This window comes from Mus caroli, chromosome 5 (assembly GCF_900094665.2).
Source record: "Mus caroli chromosome 5, CAROLI_EIJ_v1.1, whole genome shotgun sequence".
Lineage (NCBI taxonomy): Eukaryota > Metazoa > Chordata > Mammalia > Rodentia > Muridae > Mus > Mus caroli.
In genome coordinates this window covers 134,785,072-134,808,327 of record NC_034574.1, presented here as the reverse complement: position 1 = coordinate 134,808,327, position 23,256 = coordinate 134,785,072, and the positions used below count along the sequence as shown (strand labels likewise).

The 23,256-nt window shown below is 47.2% G+C and overlaps 1 protein-coding gene across 1 annotated transcript in view; it reads right to left on the bottom strand.

Annotated features, from left to right (window-relative positions):
• The window catches only part of Sdk1 (sidekick cell adhesion molecule 1), a 713,594-nt gene that overhangs the window by 122,089 nt on the left and 568,249 nt on the right, over positions 1–23,256 (bottom strand). Inside the window, exons 23-25 of the mRNA XM_029477307.1 lie at positions 11,706–11,815; positions 8,588–8,738; positions 7,363–7,600 (exon numbers count right to left, since the gene is read on the bottom strand). Coding sequence (XP_029333167.1) covers positions 7,363–7,600; positions 8,588–8,738; positions 11,706–11,815 — 499 coding nt within the window. The remainder of the gene's footprint in view (positions 1–7,362; positions 7,601–8,587; positions 8,739–11,705; positions 11,816–23,256) is intronic.

The window sequence follows — 23,256 nt, the reverse complement described above, 5'->3', positions numbered from 1 at the left end:
AATATATATCTGGCCATGAGATGGTACTTGCTATATATACCAATCTGGCCTGCAACTCCCTATGTAGCCAAGGCTGGCCTCAAACATCCCTCCCCCTTTCTCATTCTATTTCATTTAAATGACTGTTTTGTTATGGAATTGCCTAGGAGGCAGTCCTTGCAGTTTTTGACCTGTGTGTATGTAACACAATTCTCTTACATTTAGGCAATTTTGTCTCAGTTAGTTTTCTTTGCTGGAACCAGATGTCTTGATATGTGTGTGCCAAGAATCAGATACAATGTAATATAGACAGCAACAAAACTTTACAGACAAGTATTTTATATTCTGTCTAATCTGTGGTCTGTGGGACACATGTATCCTATAATAAATATGAATATAGTCCAACACATGTAGATGGCAATAGCATATCCCAATGTCAAAATGTTGGACACTCTTATAAATTTCCAATTTTTTGTTTATGGACCCATTAACATGTCAAAGCCTGTCCACACAGGAAAGGATGGATCCAGGAGAGTACTTATTTGGTCATTAGATGTATTCTTTAGGGAGTAGCTAAACAGAGCAGAAGGCTCCCCTGGACTTGGTCCTAAAGGACACACCTTGTCCCAGGACTTCCAGGCTGAAGAAGGAGGGTACATTTCAAGGCCATAGTATCTCTGCTGTATGACAGGGCTTGACCATATGTCTCTGCAGTGCTGCAGTGCTGTGTGGGGTAGGCAAGAAAGCTTTGCGGACACTATAGGCATGCAAGGACAGTGCTAGAGGAAGATCACAGAGATGCAAGCATGAGCCAAGAAAGCAGCAGAGGCCGTGGATCTGCTAAGGAAGATCCAGGACAGGACCCCCTCCACCCCCGTAGGATGCAGACCCCTGGACATCTGCTCCCGAACTCAGGCTTCCACAGCTATGAGAAACATGCTCATTACTCAAGGTGCCATTTGGGAGGCACTGCCACAAGATTATACAATTTTTCTATTTTCACATCTGTTTATGTGTGCACATGTGCACAAGTGTGTTTCCATTTGTACATGTGTGTGTGTGTATAAGCTGGAGACCAACTTTGGCAATACCAACTTTGGGTAGTACTCCCCAGGACACTGTCCATCTTTTGTATCTGAGGTGGGTTCTCTAACTTTTACCTGGGACTTGATGGTTTAACTAGGTGGACTGGACAGTGAGGCCCAGGGAACCTCTCATACCCATCTCCCTATCACTGGATTTACAGGCACACACTGCCATGTCTGGCATTTTTATCTCAGTTCTGGAGTTTGAACTTGGGTCCTTAAGCTGCCAAAGCAAACACTTTACCAAATGAGCTGTCTCCCCAATAAAAATTTTCACACAAATTAGCATTACTCATAAAGGCCCTAGACAATTGTTGAGCTTGACTGGGTGGAGTTTATAGCCAGCAGTGTATATTGTAAGAGAAGTGGGAAGGGAGGAAGGGAGATGCCGTTCAAGTCATAGCCTAACAGAGCAAGCTGTTGGATGACATTGGGTCTGGGTATGGGGTGGCACCCACAGTTAACCCTTTTTCCAGCCACAGGAATCTTTCTGGAGGAAAAGTCATGGTAGAAGTCACTGTGCATCCACCCTGAGAATGGCTAGCTTTCTGTCCAGCACCACAGACACAGCCTCTCACCCTTCCCTCCTAGATACCTGATACCTGATCCTAGATACCCTCTCCTAACCACTCAGCCTTAGATCCCTGACCAGGATGGGTCTGTGATGCCCCAAATAAGAACACTGTATGCATACACCTCTGAGGATGGAGCTCAGTGAGCCTCCTGATGTTTGAAAGGGGAATAATTGGCAGTCAGCATGACTAGAACATGAAACTTCTCCCTAGACATGGCAGTTGAAAGTCATGCTTTTACTTATTCATCTAGTGAGATGACACAGATGTGTATGAGGGCACACATGTCACAGGCAAGGACCACTGCCTTATAACATGATCATTCCATCCTAACAATGAGGGAGCATGTTGGTTTCTTTTGATGTGATAAAATTTCCCAATAAAAGCAACTTAAGGGAGGAAGAGTTGGTTTTGGCTCACAGTTTGAGGGCACACAGTCCATGAGAGTGGGGCAGGCAATGGCGGTAGGAGCATGAGGCAGCCCCTAGCATGGCATCTATAGTCAGGAAGCCGAGAGATCCTGGTACTCGGCTCACTTTCTCCTTTTTATTCAGTCTAGGACCCCAGCCTAGGGAATGGTGCCGCCCACACTTAGGGTGTGTCTTCCCACTGCAGTTAACTTAATCTAGATAATCCCTCACAGGTATGCCCAGTGGCTTGCCTCCTAAGTGATTCTAGATCAAATTGATAATATAGACAGTTACAGGGAGCTAGATCAATTGGGTGATGGAGCTATTGATATTTTCAAGTTGGAAGAAGGGAAGGGAAAGCCATAGGAACTCCCACCTAAGATCCAGCCATTGCTCTCTCCTGTCTTTCCTCAACTGCAAGGCATCATGGGAGATGTGAGGTTATATTGGAAGTTGAAAGCTGACTGAAACAGGGACTCTGTTGAAGTCATCATCCATGATGGGGTGGGAACTTGTGGCAACACAGCTACTTTGGGTCACCCACGATCCTCTCAGTAACCCTTCACTGGTGCTGTAAGGAAGCCCATTAGGCTCACTGGTTCCCTAAGGTGGACTTGGGTAATCGTCACTTTGGTGTATGGTTGGTGCACTAACTGGGGTGAGCAGCCATTTGTTCAAGTTTCCCTAAAAAATGTTAGTGCAACAGTCATTGATGACTCGACTGACTTCTCAGAGGCAAAGGGCTTGTCTGTATCACACACCTTGCAGCCATGTCTTGCTGTGGTCTACCTGCAGGGGCTCTCAGGGGACCTACATATGCTACTATAGTCTTGACTAGAAAACTATTTATATAGGTCCTTATTTTAATTTTTAAAAGGCAATAAAACAGTACCTTGGATCACTAAGAACAAAGAAGGTACTATTGTTACAAGCATGGAAGCATGCTATTTATCAGACCAAATTTCTGACTTGATTTAAATAAGACTGCGACCCCAAATGTATTGTATGGATATTACATTTGTGCTCTGTTCTGAAAACTGTCTCTGTCTGGAGAGAGAGAGAGAGAGAGAGAGAGAGAGAGAGAGAGAGAGAACATCGTTATAGCAACCCAATTGGTCACCTCTTGGACCCCTACCTGTTTCCTGTGGGGTCAATCTTGGCAGCTCTAAGTGCCTACTTCTCACTACAGACCCACAAACCACTGTTGATTTTCAGAGATGTGGTTATGTAAGCATTCACTCACAGGAAGCCCAGCTGTGTCCCAAAAAGCCAAGGTAGCCTGGTGACTTAGTGCTGGGCTTTGAATCTCGAAGTTTCCCACTAGGAGAGAACCTGCCAGGTAAGGCTGTTAAGAACAGGAAATGACATATTGCTAGATTCAGTGGATTCAAATTCCCCTTGGACAAAGCGTACCCCCTTTTTTTGAAGGTGTAAAGAAGAATAATTATACCCATTATCTGTCCTAAGGTATATTCGACTTTCTTTTCAATTTATCTTAAGTCTTGATACATTCTTAGAAACTTCCCTTTTATCAGAAATAAAATGACCCAGCTTCCTTATTTCTTCCTTCTCCACCTGTTTTTCTCTGCAGGACAGTTTTCCCTGCTGTTTACCACTGCTCCCTAAGCGACCCCTCTTTTCAATTCCCATTTACCATTATATAGTATGTCACAGATTGTCACAGACCGTTAGACCACACTTCAAGCTATTATTTATTACATGTCATTTAAATGTGGTTCAAAATGTTTGGTTTTGTTTTTAGCCTCCACTTGGGACTGTGAGATTATTACATTAACTTGTGCATGTGTGTGTGCGTGGATATGGTGGGGTTATGTACATGCATGTGGGTGGGACTTCGCATGCTGTAGCAAGCATGTGGAGGTCAGAAGGCAACCTGCAGGAATTGGGTCTTTCTAGTCTATGAGTCCTGGGGATTGAACTCAGGTTGTTAGGCTTGGGGCCCAAGTGCTTTTGCCCGATGAGCCATCTGGCTGGCCCTGGTGACATTAATTTTAAGTCTCAGGGAAGACTGTTTGATTACCTGATCAACTGTCAGCTTGACAGGATTTAGAATCACCCATGAGACCCTGGGGCACACTTGTGAAGGATGTCTTGATTAGCCTTTGTCCATGGCTGTGAGGGACTATCTTAGGTGAGGCCAGGCTGAAGGTGGGTAGCATGTTCCCTGGGCTACATTCTTGGACTGCCTAAGAGGAGGAAGTGAGCTGAGAGCTTGTGCTCATCATTCCCTGAACCCTCTTTGCATCTGCATCACATTCCTGTCGCCCACCCTCCCTGCCACAGCAACTGTGGCCAGGACTGAGAACTGCAGCCAGACCTTCCTTCCCATAAGTTGCTTCCTTCACATACTCTGTCACCACAAGATAAGGGTATGCCCAAGAGTGTGCTAGCCATGTTGGGTGGTGAGTCTGTTTCAGATTTTGGACAATGCCAACTGCTGCCCAGTGTATGAAGCTCTGAATCCTCCACACCTTGCAAACATTCGCTCTGCTGTGTTTTCAATTTTGACCTTCCTATGGGCATAACGTGGCATCTCCTTATGACTTGGATTTGCATCTCCTTCCTGGCTAATGGTGCTGAGCCCCTCCCCACGTGCCTATTAGCCATTTGTCTCTGTCTCTGGAGAACTGTCTGTTCAGGCATTTGCTCCATTCTTAATAGGATCATTTGCCTTTTCATTGTGAAGGAAGAGGTGTTGGATATTTATAGCTGAACACTTTGTCAGACATAGCGCTTGGAGAAGTATCCTCCAGTTGAGGTTCTTTTCATTTCCTATATGTTTCCTATATTTCTATTTAAAGCCCTGACACTTTAATTTCGATGGGGCCTGATTGATCTACCTTTTTGTTGTTGTTCTTTGTGCTTTGGGGTTCTGCAGTCAGACTTGTACATTAATTTCTCTTCTGGGAGCATCCAGATCACACATATACAGCACATATAAGAACCCAAACCCAACACAGGCACAGGCTGGGCTCATCTGTTTTCTACGCTGCCAAGGCAGACACAGGTGGATCTCGGTGGCAGGTATTCTTGCTCCCCTCTAGAAGAGCACTGTCTCCAAAGAGGATGTTGGGTTCTCCCCTAGCATCCTTGGATTCCAGGCTGGCCCCTCTGTCCCTGCATGGGTATTGAGAGTAGCTGAGGGGATGGCTTAGACAGTAAAATGCTTGCCTTACACTCAGGAGGGCCTCAGTTTGAGTCTCAGTACTTGTGGCTTGTTTTGTTTTGTTTTGTTTTGTTTTGTTTTGTTTTGTTTTGTTTTGTTTGTTTTCGTCTTTGGTTTAAAGCAGGGAGGTAGAAAGATGGCTCAGCAGTTAAGAGCATTGGCTGCTCTTCCAGAGGATTCAGGTTCAGTTCTCAGCACCCACAAAGCAGTTTAAAGCTGCCTATAACTACAGTTCCAGGGGCTCTGATGCCCTCTTCTGGACTCAGCATGTACCAGGCATACAAGACATATATGCAGGCTAAACATACTATGCACAGGGGAGAAAGCCAGGTGTGGTGACTCTCAATTGTAATCCCATACTGGGGAAGCTGAGGCAGAAGGATCCTTAGTGCTTGATGGCCAGTCAGTCCAGCCTAATTGACAGGTTCCATGTCAACAAGAGACCTTGTCTCAAAGGGGGTTGACCTCTGGCCTCCATCATGTGCATGCACACATGTTTACCTGTGCCTGTACACATGGACATGCACACACATGAACAAGCAAACACCTAGGGAAGATCCACAGTGGCTACTCCAGCATAGCTCCTATTGCTATGGGTGATTTTTTTTCTTCTGTTTTTCTTTTGTGCCTGTTGATAAGTTAAAAAAAAAAAAAACTTTTTATCCATGGCTTTCTAGTTTTGTATGCAAAGTTTTGTTTCTTCAAAGAAACATTTTACTGGTCTGACTATTGATGGATTTAAAACTGTACTTTAAAAGTGTCTCCAGGTCCCTTCGTTGTCACACAGACTTGGCTGAGGAAGATGAAAGGGTTTTAAGGCATCCACATGATCACAGCCGAGTGAGTCTGTGTCTTTTCTTGCTGATATAATAAAAGCTACATTTGGAAGACAGCTCTGATTGGTCTTGGAATCCCCACTTTAAAAATTGGGGTCTCCATAGAGGTACACCAGTACTACGATGGTGATTCTGCAGGAATGCCCACTGAGGCATTGCTGGGTTCCCAAACATATACTGTGTAATCAGAGTATTACTTGGGTCTGGGATGTGGCTCAGCCAGGGGAGTGTGTATACTGAGCATGGCAGGTGTGTGCCTGTAATCCCAGCTCTGTGACCAATTCCATGGTATACCAGAGCCTGGATTTTTGAATGACACAGCAGAAGGTAGCCACCAACAAACAGGATTCCCATCTCGGATCCAAATGAATGAGACACCAACTGCCACTGTATTGAGCCATTCAGGGGCCCACTTCTTACTGCAGCTAGACCCATGAACATGCTGTATACATTTATTCATGAAGAACAGGGTCTGATGCCTGGTATATTAAAGGCATCTCATAGGAAATTTCTGTTTCTTGATTTTTTATCGTTGATAATGAACATTATCATTAACTTTAAAAATCATAAAATTAAGACCAGCACCTGTTTAAATCCAAAGGAATAGCTGTGAGTAGGTGATGGTTAATATAGGTTATTGATTTGACAGGCTCTGGAAGCACCTAGGAGTCAAGTGCGTAGGCACATCTATGAGGGATTATCTAGAGTACGTTAGTTTCTGACCATGTCTATGAGGAGTTATCTTGAGTGTGTTAACTAAGGGAGGAGGGAAGGGCCACTTAGGAGGTAGCATCATTATCTCTCCTGGGGTCCTGGATGGAGTATGAAGAAGAAAGCAAGCTGAGCAGCAGCATTCATTGCTCTCTTCTTCCCAACTGTGGAGACAATGTAGCCATCTGCAGATACAATGGAACCAACTTTGGGTACAATGTAGCCAACTGTGGATACAGTGTGGCCAGCTACGGATACAATGTAACCAGTTGCCTAATGCTCCTGTTGCCATGCTTTTTCTATCAAACTGTAAATCAAATAATATCTTTGTCCCTTAAGTTATTTTTGCCAGTGTGTTTTATCACAGCAACTGGAAAGCAAAAACAAAAACAAAACACTACGAGAGCTGATACAAAGCTTTGCTTAACATCAAAGCCTGGAATGCTTTGGTGCTCAGACACAGGTGAGAGACATGGGGAGACTCTGTTACCCAGGGACATGGAAATCCAAGGCCACCAAACACCATTTCTACAGAGACACAGAGGGGACCTTGTCTCCATACCTGCATTACCTCCCTCTCACCTGACTCCCGCGTACGGCCCCGCACCAGCTCACTCCAGGGCCCAGCCCCAATGGCGTTGAAGGCCTGCATCCGCAACTCATACTCTGTCCACTCCTCCAGTTCCTCGATGGTCAGCTCCCTCTCCAGACGGTCACTGACGACTTGGGCCAGAGCAGACGATGGTTGGTCAGATCGCCAATACTTCACCCTGTAGCCCACAGACTCAGGGTTCCCATTGTACTGGGAATCAGGCAGAGGCTGGTAATGAAAGACAGGCTGGCATGAGTGGATACCATAACTGCCAGCTTTGAAGGTCATCAAGAATAAACCCATCCTATGGGTCTAACTTCATAGAGAGCATGTTTCTTAGGTGAATTTTCTTAGAACTTTGTAGTGTATGTGCATGTGTACACACTGGGTTGCATACACGTCTACATGTTCACATCCATGTGTTTGTGAGGACCAAAGGTTGATGTTGGATGTCTTTATCTACTGTGCTTCATTGTACTTTTTGAGACAGGGTCTCTCACTAAATCTGGAGCTCACCAACTCCAAAGCAAAAGGCAACAGAAGAGATGAAGGCCTCCCTGGGCGCTCCTCATGCATCTTTGTATACCACAATGGCCATTGTAGTACAGATGTGATAGGATTAGCTGTTCAGCAAGCTCTAGGGATTCTTCTGTCCTCACTCCTCACTGCCTTTATACATGTGCTGGGGAATCTGAACGCAGGTCTTTGTGCTTGGGCAATAGGGGCTTTTCATACTGAGCCACATCTTCCCAGCCACATCCCTACAACTTTCTGATTTACCTTTCCTGAAACTTTTCTCCTGTCAATTCAACAAAATTCTTTTAGTGACTTTTGCCAGAAATAATTTCCTTTAATGCAGTTTGGTTTAATTTTGAGGGAGAAACGTTCTGATTAAACACTGGACTGGCTCTCTTACAAATATTGAGTATTGGTTCTGTGTTGACCAAGCTTAAGACTTACAGATCCTGCACTTAGCACTCTCTGTGTTCTCTCCCGCAAAGAGCACTCAGAGCTCCAAGAAGAGAACAAGCATGCTACCAATTAATAAGAAATCCAGGGCTGCTTTTAGATCTTACACTAATCGTGCAATGTAATACTTTGTGGTCTAATAATGGGATTAGCCTTGATGAGGAAAACCATCTGAATGTGGTACAGCTAAGCTCTGATTCCCCAGCAAACCTTGACTAGTGGCTTCCACCATAGCCCCTAACTTACCACCCAGCGTAGCCTCAGGCTGGTCTCACTGGCTGTTCGGACAGTGAGGCTGGTTGGAGCCACATCAGGTGGGGCCTGTAGGGTCTGGATGACCCTGGATGACTGGCTGAAGGGGCTGGGACCCACGATGTTCACTTGCCTCATTCGAAACCTGGAGGTAAAAGCACCAACTGCTATTATTCCAAAGCAAAAGGCAACAGAAAAGATCAGGGCCTCCTTGGGTGCTCCTTGCATGTGTGCCTTTCAGAGCCACGATGGCCTTCACTCAAGGACACCTAATTGTGATGGTGAAGACTATAGATCCCATCTATGTCTTCCTTGATGGGTAGTGTTAACTGTCAATTTGACAGAATCTAGAGTCATCTGGAAGACAGGCCTCTGGGCATGCCTGCAGGGATTATCTTGAATAGATTCATTGAGGTGGGAACACCTGCTCACTGGGGGTAGCACCATTCCCTAGTTGAAATTTTGGACTGTGTACCAGGGAGAAGGAGAGCAAGCAGCAGGCCATCATAGCTCTCTGTCCCCTGCTGGTGGATGCTATGTGAGCAGCTGCCTCCCTCTCCTGCTGGATTAGCTTCTGGCTACCATGGCCCACATCCTTGACCTGAGAGTCAGAACAAACCCTTCCTTCCTTAAGCTCCTATTCTCTGGGAATTTTATGACAGCAACAGAAAAACAAGATGTGCCTTTCCTTAAAAGCTTTCAGAATATGGTCTCATGTGACTCAGGCTGATTTAGTTCCCAGGTGAAGCCGATTTGGCAGAGACAATGGGTAGAAGTTAAGTTTAAGTGCTGTTGGCTGACTCAAGTTCAGGGTAAGCAAAGAGAATTGAGGTCCTTCAATATAACCAAACCTTACAATGTTGCCACCAGACACTGTTTTGAAGTCCAGTGTTTTGAATGGCCAAGGGCATTGATGTAGTCCGTATCTATCCTAGCATGTAGCACAGTGAAAAGTGCACCTGAGGCCTTCAATTAATCAGACTGATCTCTACTTCCTTAGAAAGCAAGGGCCTTGAGTATGCTAAGCAAACACCCTCACTGGTAGATTCTAGGCAGGGGCTCTAACACTAAGCCACGCCCCCAGCCCCTCCCTGGGGGATTCTAGGCAGGGGCTCTACCACTGAGCCACACCCCCAGCCCCTCACTGGGGGATTCTAGGCAAGGGCTCTACCACTGAGCCACGCCCCCAGCCCCTCCCTGGGGGATTCTAGGCAGGTGCTCTACCACTGAGCCACGCCCCCAGCCCCTCACTGGGGGATTCTAGGCAGGGGCTCTACCACTGAGCCACCCCCCCAGCCCCTCACTGGGGGATTCTAGGCAAGGGCTCTACCACTGAGCCACGCCCCCAGCCCCTCCCTGGGGGATTCTAGGCAGGGGCTCTACCACTGAGCCACGCCCCCAGCCCCTCACTGGGGGATTCTAGGCAGGGGCTCTACCACTGAGCCACGCCCCCAGCCCCTCACTGGGGGATTCTAGGCAGGGGCTCTATTGTTGAGCCATGCTTTCAGCCCTTTTTAAACTTCTGAGACAGAGCCTTGATATACTGCTTGGTCTGACTTTGAACTCACTCTGTAGCCCAGGAAGGTCTTAAAATTATAATCCTCTTGCCTTAGCCTCCCCAGTAGCTGGTATAACAGATTTGCACCATACCTGGCCATGCCTTCTTCCTCAATAATTATTTGAACTGAATTTAAATATAGCAAAAATCCTAAGCAAGGACACATAATGGTTGTTTCAGAGATCTTCTAAATTAATGACTTTAAGACAGGGACATTGCTTCCTTCCCAAGGTTTCTGATCGTTGGGTTAATTATACAGCTGCATGTGACTTCCCATGCCAAGTCCTGATCCTAGTGGCTCACTGAAATGACATGTTTTCCTTTTGAGGATTGATTATATTGTATCTTGACTTATCTGCTATAAGCTTGGGAAGAGTATCCAGATAAACACAATGAAAAACAACTCATTAGTCTTTTAAAAAATGTCTAACTTTGGTATTGTACTGAATAAATGCTTTTTGTGAAGATGTAATTTCACCTTTCAGTCTTTGAATTGCTTGTCCTTACTCCCTCGTTTCCCCGATTACACAGAATGTATCCATCCTGGCAGAACAATGACATTATCAAACTCAACATCTGGTGCTAACTGGAAATTTCATCTCTCGCGCTGATGTTACGGGAACTGATAGCATTGCTAACAGCTCATGATCACACTCCCCTTGGTGAAGGCCGGGGACTTACTGTCAGGGTAAGCAGCAGGATCCAGGAGCGAAAGGTTAAATGCCATGTTAAGCACTTGATTAGTGGGAAGAATAACTCCTGGGTCACGGAAGGGGGAAGCAGAACGGAGTGCCTGGGACATCTGCTTTGTTAGGAGTCTGCGGCCTGCGGTTCCTGGTTATTTCACGATTGCAATAGTGAGTCTTTTCCATGGTATGCTTTGATGGAAACACGCGGTCAGCCTAGACACTAACCATGAATTGGAGCAAAACTCAAACTGTGCATCTTGCTTAAGGCCTTTGTGTACGTACTGTTATTGCTATATATGGAATTTCCTATGACTTTATGTATGTGTAGTGTATTGTGCATATTGTGTTTGTGTGATTGTGTGTGCACATGTGTTTTGTGTGTGTGTGGTATATGTGTGTGTGTTGTGTTTGTGTGTGTGGTATATATGTGTGCATTGTGTTTGTGTGTGTGCGCATGTATTGTGTTTATGTGAGTGTGCATGTGCATGTGTGTTGTGTGTGTGTGCATGTTTGTGTGTTCTGATGTCCCAACATGGGTGCACATATGGAATCCAGAGGTTGGGGTGTCTTTCTCCATCATTCTCCACTTTATTTTTAAGACAGGGTCTCTCACTAAACCTGGACCTAGACACTTTAACTAGATTGACCGGCTAACAAGCCCAGTGCTGGGATTATAGCCACGTGCTAGGGCCACCAGGCAGGTTCCTGGGAATCCAGACTCAGATCCTCATGCTTGCAGATCAAGCGCTCACCAGCTGAACCATCTCCCGGCTCTCTACTTGAGAATCCTAATTTCCATATGCCATCTGGTTTCTCTTACTACAAACACATTCATCTGCACTTGCTTCCCACCCATGGTTCTCACCTGTAGTGTGTGTAGGGTGTGAGGTTTGGTATCTCCAACATCTGGGCATCGGGCTCATTCTCCTCCTCATAGAGGGTAACCCACTCCTCCTCGTCCCCGATGGCACCAACCTGTGGAGAGAGATCCTGAGATGGACTGGGCTCACCACCGGGACCAAGGCTGCCTGGTGTCCTGTATGCATCTACCTGGTATGATGGACTGAGCCTCTGCTGGGAGTTACTGATTCCTGACACACACCTCTTCTGCCATGGAGACACGGGCTCCTGTTATTCTCAGCACACACAACATCTAGGAGGGTTTTATTTCAAAATTCAGTCAAAAGTTGGCCTCAGGAGGGCTGGTTCTGCGGCTTAGATTTGGATGATGGAAAGAGGAGCATCCACAGTGCTTTGTCCTCTCATCTGATAAGTAAGAGAGGCTCAGAGGAAGACTCTGCCAGGATCCCATGGTACACACTGATGAAGTCCTGGCACAGATGTCCTCCTCACTGGGGTTCAGAGCCATTTATATCACTTGCTGGCTCCAGGGGACCACCTGGCCTTTTCCTCCCCAAGCATATAGCATACTTGCTCCAATGGCCTTGTACCATTATACGAAAAAGGCCGAGTCTCTGCTTAATATCAGAGCATGCAGGCCTTGTTCCTTCTCCACAAAGTACCCTGGGAGCTGGCCAGATGGCCCAACCAGTATAGCACCTGCCACACAAGCATGAGACTTGAGACTGATCCCCAGAATCATACATGATCCTAGAGACATAGCTGAGAGGTTAAGAGCATGCAGTGCCTTGCAGCGGACCTGAGATCAGTGCCCAACATCCACAGTCAGGCAGCTTATAACCCTGGAACTCCAGCTCCAGGAAACCTGTCGCCCTTTTCTGGCTGCTACAGGTACTGCACTCATTTATCCATACAGACACACATACACATAAACATATACATTCACATGCACACAATATATTTTTAAGCCAGGCATTGTGGCACACATGTGCAATTCTGGAGCTTAGCAGATGGAGATAGACAGATTCTTGGATCTCTCTGGTGAGTCAGTTGATTCAATGAGACCAATGACTGTCTCAAAACAAAACAAGTCTCTCTCTCTCTCACTCTCTCTCCTCTCTCTCTCTCTACACACACACACACACACACACACACACACACGAGCACCTCACGGCAGAGCTAGTCTGAGGAGTGTCTACAGACACTTATCCTTTCCAAGTTGGCCTGTGAGGCCCCATTGGGTTGTCCCTAGGACTCCCCTAACATTCTCCTCTCCTTTTGAGAACATGTCCCATGGCTTGCTCAGTTAGCAGTTGGACACTCACACTTCTCATGACCCGCCTGGGCAAGTCAGCCACATCTTCACCTACCCTGTTGATGCCACCCTGGACTGTCCCACACAGAACCCACAGGGGACACCACTGTGTCCTCCAGTCTGTGGCTCCTTGAGTGGTCTGTGTGATCCTGGGGATCATGGGGGCACAAACAGAGGGTGGGCTGACAGTCACTTCAGCCAGAATCAGCCCTGTCCTGGCATTTAATACTCTGTAAGTAACTTAAATGACCAGTCAGGCCTTGTGTTCATCAAGTTCCCAGAGTAGACTGAGTTGGCAGGTGGGCAAGCCACTGGGGGTGGGGGTGCTGTATGTGGGGCAGCGACCTTCGTAAGATGCAGAGTTGATGCAAAGGATGAAGGACGCGGACGCGGAGGACTAGCAAGCAAGAATGCTAGCAGCCTGCTTCCTGGAGACAAGCAGAGGCAGCCTGAGATGTGGGTGGTCCAGATTAAAGCAGAAAAAGCACTGCAGAACTGGGAGGGGACCGAGGCGGACACCACATCCCATACACTAAGGCACATACCTGAATGCACCTGCACATGTGTACACACTGGTATCTGCACACACCTGTGTTCACCTGAATATGACTGCTCACATGTGTGCACACATGAGTGTACCCACAATACCTGTGCTTGAATATGTATGTCTATATTCATGCACGTGTACATAGTAACATGTACTTCAAAAGCCGTGTATAGATCTGCATACATGTAAATACCTTCAAACAGCTGTATGCACTTGCACACACCTGTATTCATCTGAATATGACTGACAGCATGCATGCATGTACGTACCCATACATACCTGTATATATGTATGTATCCACAGTAGCATACAATTATATACCTATATAAGCAGTAGCATACATGTACATACCTGCACACACCTATATGCTCCTCCATACACTTACGTGAAGCTTCACACAGCTGTATTCACTTGCATATACCTAAAGGCACTTGTACACACCAGTTCACAGTGCTCTGTGCAGTACAGCCCAAGGGTAAAAATAAGACACATATCTCCAGATGAACAAGGAGCATATTTCACCATGATGAGGCATGGGACACTGGCACTGTCATTTGCTTTTAGGTGAACAGACTTCAGAAACACTGTGCTGGGTGAAAGAAGCCTGTCCCCGAGTCCACAGAGCATAAGAGACTCCTTTGTGAAATGCCAGGGGATGGGGTAGCAGTGTTCAGTGGAAAGGGGTTGGGGCATGAGAGAAGCAGGGGTGGGGTAGGATGGGAGGGGAGTGGGGTGGGAGGGGAGCAGGGGTAGGGTGGAAAGGGGTTGGGGTGGGAGGGGAGCAAGAGCTCCTGGAGATAAGTCTCAGGTGCTGAGACCCATTTGAAAGAGGTAGAAATACATTCTGAATCTACAACCTTAGGAATTGTCCTCTTTAAAATGGCAAAATTAGTGTTCTGTGAATCTCACCTCAAGTTTTAGCACTTAAGATGGGATGCTGGCCAGAAACACCCGGTAGAGAAAAAGCCAGAGGTCAGAGTGGCTAATGAGCAGCCGGGATTCTGCGAGTGAACAAGGCAGCTGAAACAGGGCAGTAAAGAGAGAGAGATGGCCACTTGCAAGGCCGCAACAGGAGAGTGTTCACATCCCCCATGAATCTTGATAGCTCTGGAGGTCTAGCCTCTACTCCTGCCACCTGAGCTCTGTAGAGAGGGCCACCACTATATCTTTTATTTCACTGGTCTTCTGTGGCTAAGTGAAGAAGCAGAGGATGTTCACAGAGTTTAATTGATCCTCCGAGTCTCCACAGCCTGACTGAATGCTTTCCATGCCTGTCTCTGCTCTCCCAGGCCCAGCTCCGCAAACTCTCCTTGAATGAAGGCTAGTCCTAGGTATCCTCTGTGGCCTCCTCAGCCTCCATGCCCGGCAAGTTTGACTTTGTCTGTCTTCCATCTTGGCTCAAGGTGGTTCTAGGTGCTTCTCTGACCCTGAAGATGGCCCCAGCAAGGACCTGGTCAGGTGTCACCTGCCATGTATGCTGCCACAGGGGCTGCACGGATCAGGGTGGTGGCTCTAGAACTCAGGGCCATCCTGTCATGTGACCAAATGGATTGGAAGAGAAGTGGCAACCCTTTGAGTTTCAACTCAGAGGAGAGGATGAGGCATGGCTGGCCATTGAAAGGCAGCAAGACTAGGAGATAGGCAGCTCAAGTGAGCTATTGTCACTGAGCACAGGAGCCTGTTACTCCATCAACAAAGACCAAGCTTCATGCTATCAGGGCCAAAGCCAGCAGGACAGGACCATGGGTCCCTACGTATTTCTCCCCTGAGTCTGCCAGTGTTGTGAGCAGAGATGAAGGTCTTCCATTTTCCCCCACATTGCTATTGCCCCATAGCTGGTGTGTGCACTACACACTATGGAGGGATGTCTGGTTTGCTATTGGTCTTCCATTCTGCTGAGTTCAATCTAGGATTTCAGGGCTCCAAGCAAGTCAACTGGGACAATGGACTATGACTGAGGTGTGAGCCATGGTCACACATCCCTGACCTTTCCCTCCCCTTTCTGCATGCCTCTGAGTTGGAGGTGGGACAGGTGACTGCCAGGACCAGTGGGTACCATCTCACCGTCTGGCTCTGCCTGCCATGTTCCCCAAATCTCTGCTTGTCATTACCTGAAGTCACCATATAATCTCAGGCACCTCTGTCCATGCAAGTTCTCCAATATGGTTCAAACATGTCTGCTCCTCCTCCTGCCTTCTCTAGGCAACTGACAGTCCCTTCTAGAAGCTTCCTTAATTGCCTCTACTTTCTTGCTCCTACTTCTGGAAGCCTTCATGAGCACCTGCTCTCTGCTTTACTGCTTCTGGAAGCCTCTAAAGATGGCCACCCCCTGCTCTCTGGTTCCCTCTTCTGAAAACATCCACAAACAGCAGCCGCTGCTCTCCCTCTCTGCACGGGCAGATGGACGTGATGTCCCCATCCTGTAACCTCAGGCTATCTCCCACCCACCACTGTCAGGGTTGGGTCATGTTCCTCAACGTAACTCATACAAATACAGTGTGTGTCAAAGACTCATTTGGTTTGTCAAAGAGGGACCCAGCAGGACAGTAAAATGGCTTTAGAGGAGAATATGACTCAAAGTCTGTAGCATCAGCAGGAGGAAGAATTTCCAGGTTGGAGAGATGCCTCAGTTAGTAAAGTATGTGCCATGTAGGTGTGAGGACTTTGGTTTGATCCCTGGGAACTCACATAAAAGAGGCAGAGGCTCGGGATGGCATGTGCCTGTAACCCCAGTGCTAGGGAGGGGGAGACAAGAGGATCCTTGTCTAGCCAGCTTGTTCTAATTGGTGAGCACCAGGTTCAGTGAGAGACCCTGTCTCAACAAATAAGGTGGAGAGTTGACCTCTGGCCTCAATGTGCATACTCATGCAAACACCCACAAACCAGAACACACACACATAATGAAGTGAGAAAGAAGATACAGATGTTGGAAAGAAAGCTGGCTACAAGAGCAGCAAAACCTTAACCTGTAGCTTAGCAACTTTACACATTAGTATCTGACATGACAGCTTCTGGCCAATCAACACTCAGGAAATCAGATTTCTATAATGCTTGGTATCCAGCAAACAGCCTATCAAATGAGGCTCCACTCAGTACTCAGTACACTTGAGCTCATAGGACAAATCTGGCCCCTTCCTTCTTTCCTTTCTTTGTTTCTTTCTTTGTTTCTTTCTTTGTTTCTTTCTTTGTTTCTTTCTTTGTTTCTTTCTTTGTTTCTTTCTTTGTTTCTTTCTTTGTTTCTTTCTTTCTTTGTTTCTTTCTTTGTTTCTTTCTTTCTTTCTTTCTTTCTTTCTTTCTTTCTTTCTTTCTTTCTTTCTTTCTTTCTGTTGTTATTGTTGTTGATAAAGCTTTATTGGCACACAAGCATGCTCCTTAGTTTGTATGTTGCTAATGACTGTGATTCATGGCAGAGATGCACACATACAACAGAGATCATCTGCCCGGGAAAAGATTTATTATTCAGCCCCATAATGGCAAAGCATCCACCTGCTTCAGTGTGGCCCCTAGAGCCACAGGGCAAACTTTGTAGCAGTCCTGCCTGACTGTTATTCCACTCACACTTAGGTATTGGCTCTCACTCTCCCCTGTGCCCAGGGGTCCAGTGTAAAACTTGGCATTCAGCCGTGTATATTTAACATGCAATTGATCATGTGAAGTATTTTTAAAAACCAGGACAACATATGGGGCCGCTGGCATGGGATGCCAAAGACCCATTCTTACCTAAACCACTGGCTTTTCTTGTAGAACCTGGCAAAGAGTCTTACATTCCTATAACTGAAAGTTTTATGTCTTTATCTAAGGAGACCAGGACTCTTTAATCCTTGCCTGGCTCCTCTGACTCAGTGAACTTCCAGGCCTTCACATTAGAGTGTTCTGGAAGTAAGTGACTTGCTACTACCAGCACACTGGACGCAGAGTGAGTCAGGACTCTAATGATAAAACAAATTGAAGCTCCCACAGGGAAGATGGGATTTAGAAAGGCCTTCTCCCCTTTATTCTCTGAAAGCCGACAAACAGTACTTTACAATGCTTATTATAGAAGCTGAAATGCCTGTGTTTCAAACGCCACTCGGCAGGGGCAGGTCCTTCACAGCATTAGGACTGCACAATCCCTCTGAGGAGGTGGCAGGCTCCTTCAGGAGGGCCAATGGCTTGCCTGCCACCATGTTTAGTCTGCATTTGGCACCAGCTGGCCGGGAAGTGGGGCCTATTTGGACATGTGTGTTCATTTAACAAGCAGAAGTCTCAGAGCCTGCCACCCCTGCCAAGCAGTTTCTACACAGCTCCAATTTTGAGCATGGGACAAGTCTCTTGGTTCACCTGGGCCTCTGAGAAGCTTTGGGGAAATCAGGTGGCCTATGCAGGATAATGAATGTCCCTGCTAGAGGAACCTGGTGTCTGCTTAGCACCCTACACTCCAAGGACTTCAGTGGCTACTCCAAGGACAGTCATTAACTCCATGTCAGGGGTGTCACACAGATGGAGAGGAGGGTACATGGAGGAAGGACTGACAAGGAAGCAGCTGTCCTTTCATTCAGAGCCCAGCAGAAGAGGAGACATCTCAGAACTATGTGGAAACCTGCCAACCCCACACACCCTGCCTGGCTGAAACTCTGCTGTCAGCAGGAAAACTTGCAACTTCGCAGATACTCAGACCCGGTGGTTTCGGAGTGGTGTCCCTGTGCCTGAGCCAAATGAAGCTTCCCCAAACGAGGGGTGCTGGAGGGCATGGAGGCAGAGGGACAGATGGGGTTTGCATTTCTGGCAAAAGTACAACCAACCAGGAAGAAACTAGAGGCTTGGGAAGGCCCAAAGGCCAGTTCCCAGAGCAAATCCGGAACTCTTGCAAGCTAATGAGTTGTTAAGGGGATTCTCCTTAGCCCTTGATTGATCTCTGCTGGCATGGAGGCTGCCTGCTTTGAGAAGGGCAGGATTTGTGGAGCCCTTTTCTCAAGGAGGCTGCCTTTCTTCATGCTTAGTATAGTTTTAGTTTCCACTTGTTTCTTGCTTTACTGTTAAATTCTCTCTCTCTCTCTCTCTCTCTCTCTCTCTCTCTCTCTCTCTCTCTCTCTCTCTCTCTCTCTGTGTGTGTGTTTGTGTTCACGAGCATGTGTGTGAATGCCCACATACACATATGTGGTTGTGCATGTGTGAGAGGCCATCCGTCAGCCTTGGCTGTCCCTCCTGAGGCAGCTGCCTCACCTTCTTTCCTTGCTTGCATTTTCTTTCCTTTACTGTAGATTTACTTATTTTATGTGTTTCAGTGTTTTGCCTGCATGTATGTATGCATACTGCTTGTGTCCCTGGTTCCTGTGGCAATCAGATGAGAACACTGGATCCCTTGCCACTGGACTTCCAGATAACTGTGAGCCGTTATGTGGGTGCTGGGAACCGAAACTGGGTCCTCTGCAGCAGCAACTAGTATTCTTAACTGCTGACCCATCTTTCCAAGCCCACTCCACCTTGGTTTTAGACACAGAGTCTGTCACTGAACCCAGAGTCTACTCAATGCACCATGCCAGGGCCCCTCCTGTAGCATGCACCACCACACCTGATCTTTACACCAGAGTTTGGAACTGAACTTGGGTTCTTACTGAGCTGTCTCCCCAGCCTTAATGTTCTTATCCTGTGAGTGGGAAATAGCTGTCTGCATTTCCTTCTAGATTTTTCTGGTCCTAATCTGTGACCTGGGGCTTCTCAGCCACTGGCTCTCTTGGTCTCCCTCTGGCTTTTCAAGCCCCACCCCCACCCCCCAGGACTCCCAAATAGCCAAGCCCTTGGTGACAGATCTTCCCTTGTGGACTCGGCTAGCCCATCGTAAGGCTCCCACTTAAGAGGCTGCCTGCCTTTACTTGGAGTATGCCAATGATGGTCTGGCTCAATGAATTTAAAAGAGAACACCTCTATTCTGGCCTTGGCTACCCAGGTTCCAGGCTAGCAGCCTCTGCTGAGTCTGAGATGCTTCAGGCTGCTGTAACACACACCACAGAAACCATCACTTCCCAATTGTGGAGACTGCAAGCGAAGGACTGGCATGTGATGGTGACAGCCCACTTATGATTGGAACCCTCACATGGTATTAAGAGGGTGGGAACTCTCTGATGTACTATTTTCATTTTAAATGCAATGTAGGGAATGGAAGCCAGAGCCTCGTGTATGCTAGGAAGTACTTCAATGTATGCCATTGAACCCTGGGCCCAAACTGAGGGATTCTAAGCAAGTGTTCTACTAATGACTAATACTCCTAACCCCTCACCAGGGGATTCTAGGCATGGGCTCTACCACTGAGCCACACTTCAGCCCCCCCACTGGGGGATTCTAGGCAGGTGCTCTATCCTCATGCCTTATCCCAGTCTGTTTAATAAAGGTATTAACTTCATACAAGAGGGTTCCACACTCATGTCACAATTACCTTCCAAAGGCCCCACTCTTAATATGATCCCATGGGGGAAGCTCACTATATCCATTGGAATAAACCAGCCTTAGATCCAGAGCACCTGTCTCCTATCCCCTCTAAGACAGTACATTCAGCCACCATTCTTTATAGTGTTCCCTCTGAGATAGCCTCCCACTCTTCTCTTCTCTTCTCTCTCTCCCCTTAGGGGTGCAGCTCTCCCTAAGAGCCTCCTGTCTAGGAAGAGACTTCTCTCAGCCTTCTCTACACAGAACACTTTCTGGGTTTCTGACCCTGGTGATACTGACCCTGGTGACACTCACCCTGGTGACTCTGAACCCGGTGAAGCTCATCCTGATGATACTGACTTTGGTCCCACAGCTGAGGTTCATCTACCCATTGACCTCTGTTTCCAGAAATGGTATTCTTAATGGTAAGTGTATAGTATATATGTGGTATGTGCACATGTGATGTGTGTGCATGTTGTATGTATCTTTGATATGTATGCGCGCGCACGCACGTGTGTGTGTGTGTGTGTGTGTGTGTAAGTATTAATGTGATATGTATAATATGTGTATGTGAAGCACATATGTGATATGTATGTGTGTGTGAGATGTATATATGTGGTATTTACATATGTATGGAAAATATGTATGTGTGTATGAGAAGCATATATGTGATATGTGTGTATGGGAAGTATATAGGTGGTATGATTATGTATGGTATGTGTAGTAAGTGTATGTATATTCTATGGGTGGTGTGTGTATGTGTGTGTATGAGTGGAGTATATATGTCATGTATGTTTGTGTTTGTTGCATGTATATACATGTAGGTATTTGTGGATATGTGTATGCACATGTTCACATAGATGTGGAGGCCAGAGGTCTCATCTCTCCGTCTCCCCCTTAATTTTTGATGTCTCCTCTCTACCTGAGCCTGGAACTGGCTGATTCTGCTAGACTGGGCCAACAAGGCCTTGGGATCTCTTGCTCCTCCCTGTTTAGCGATGAGACTACAGGTATGTGCTACCCGGCCTGGCTTTATCACGGGTGCTGGGATCCTCAGGCTTCTGTAGCAGGCCCTTCACCGACTGAGCCTCAAGTCCCTGTAACAGAACTAAAAGGATCTGATAGACTAATAAGTAGGGAGGCCGAGTCCAAGCTCCTCACGCCTTACAGATTTCCTGTGGTGGTCAAGGAGCACGATGAGAAGTCATTGCATGGCTATCATCAGGGCCAATCACACAAACAACAAACGTGGAAATATCCAAGTGCCTTACATTGTCACCTGTCACCATGGAACCTAACTGCTTAGGGGGAAGCACCATGGCAGAGCAAAAGATGACATTGTCTCTGTGGATTTATGCAGATCACTGTGTTATTGCTGAAGGGCCCATTAGAGCTGCTGACGGCTTTCCTCTGTACACACGCCAGACAGCTGGAAAATAATGTCACTCTTCCTAGTAGGAAAAGGGAATTCAACGATGGTGGGGTTTACTACATCAGCAAGACTAACAGATGCTCCTCCGGGGTCCACGTCATCCACAGCAGGGAAGGACAGGAGGTGACCTGGGTGGGGTCAGACATGCTATCTTACAGAGGTTGAAGTGGGGCTGAGAGGATGTGGCCTGTGAAATCTGTCACTTTGCAAGGTGACAGTAAGCCAAAGAGATGTGAGAGGCGCTTTTAAGGAAGGAGTTCTCCATCAGCTGGGCTGCTCTGACCCAGGTGGCATTTGTGGCAAGGTCCATCTGCTGGTTCAATAGGAGCTCCCTGGCTTCTGCTTTTGCATATTGGGCCCTGTCTCAGTGTGAGGTCACAGCCAAGACTTGGATGGCAAGGATCCTGGTCCCACCCAGCTAATATCACCACACAGATAAGGACAATAACCACTTGACAGAAATACAGAAGGGTGCTGGTGAAGTGGATTGGTGGGTAAAGTGCCTACTGTGTAAGTGTGAACAGCCGAGTTCAGATCCCCCAAACCCTCGTAAAGCTGGCCAGGGCAGGATGCACCTGTAATCTCAGTGCTAAAGTGATAAAGTGGGACAGTGAGACATTTACATTTCCAGGATCTTCCAAGCCTGCTACCCCAATGAAACAGTGGTGAGCAAGAGGCCCCGTCTCAAACAAGATTGAAGACCAGGACTGAAACCTGACCGCCAAATATGCCATGCAGTGTAAACATGCACATGTGCGTGTTCTCTCTCTCTCTCTCTCTCTGTCTCTCTGTCTCTGTCTCTCTGTCTCTGTCTCTGTCTCTCTCTCTCTCTCCCCACAAGGATAACAAGTGCAGGACATTTGTATGTACATGGAACTGTGAGAACTGCTTAGTACTCCTGCAGTAGTTCACTTCCCAAAGCAGGTGACCTGCTGGGGTGGGGTGGGGGTGGGGGCAGGAACAGGTCGACCTGCCTGCAGAGATGTGCCACCCCCTGGGCCAGGTGAAGCCGGGGGCCTGGTATGATGCTTGGTTAGCTTCTTGCTATTTCTGGGTTTAATGGAGCCCAGACTCAGGCTCCATTTGAGCGTGTCACTGGTCGTGTCTTTCCTCTCAGTGGTTGTCAGGAGGAGTAAAGATAATCTAAGACACTGGCACCCTTCCTTTGACTATCAGATTTTCGAGACAATGTGCCCCAAGGAACTGGCATTTCCCCAGGCTCACTCTAGGAGAAGGAAAAGGCAGAAGCATGGTGCCAGCCAGAGGAGGAACTTGTCTCCCAAAAGGAGGTTTCACACAGCGCTGACAACTAGTCAGCACCCTTGCTGGAGAGGCTGGGACAGAGACAGTCAGGGTTCAGTGATGTGTGAGGTCCTTACTTGGCCAAGATGGCGTAGCTGTACACAACCCTGTCATCTATTTAAACCCAAACTCCATGTCAGGACCACAAAGATGGATTTGGAGGCCACTAGACCTTTTAACTTTTTTCTCTTCCCATGGTGGCCACATTGAATACATCTCTTTTTCTATCACAGGATTCTTTAATCGGCATCACTGTGGAGGGGTGGGAGAGCTTATTTTATTAGGGCTACCAGGGCCAAGGCTCTGACCCGATCAACACCAGTAATATTTTAGCTCCAGAACTGGGGGAGACTTCTGGACTGTGGATCTCTGCATGCAATGGGAGTGTGGCCAACCTTGGTTCTCTGTCCACTTAAGCTAGCATGGGAGTTTCTGTGTCTCTGGCCTCCCTCTGAGCTCCTGTGAGTTCCTGTGAGTTCAGGCCTCACCTGGACCCAGACTGTCACATACACCCTAGGCCTGAGCCCATTATGGTGGCCTATTTGTGTTTTTCTCTG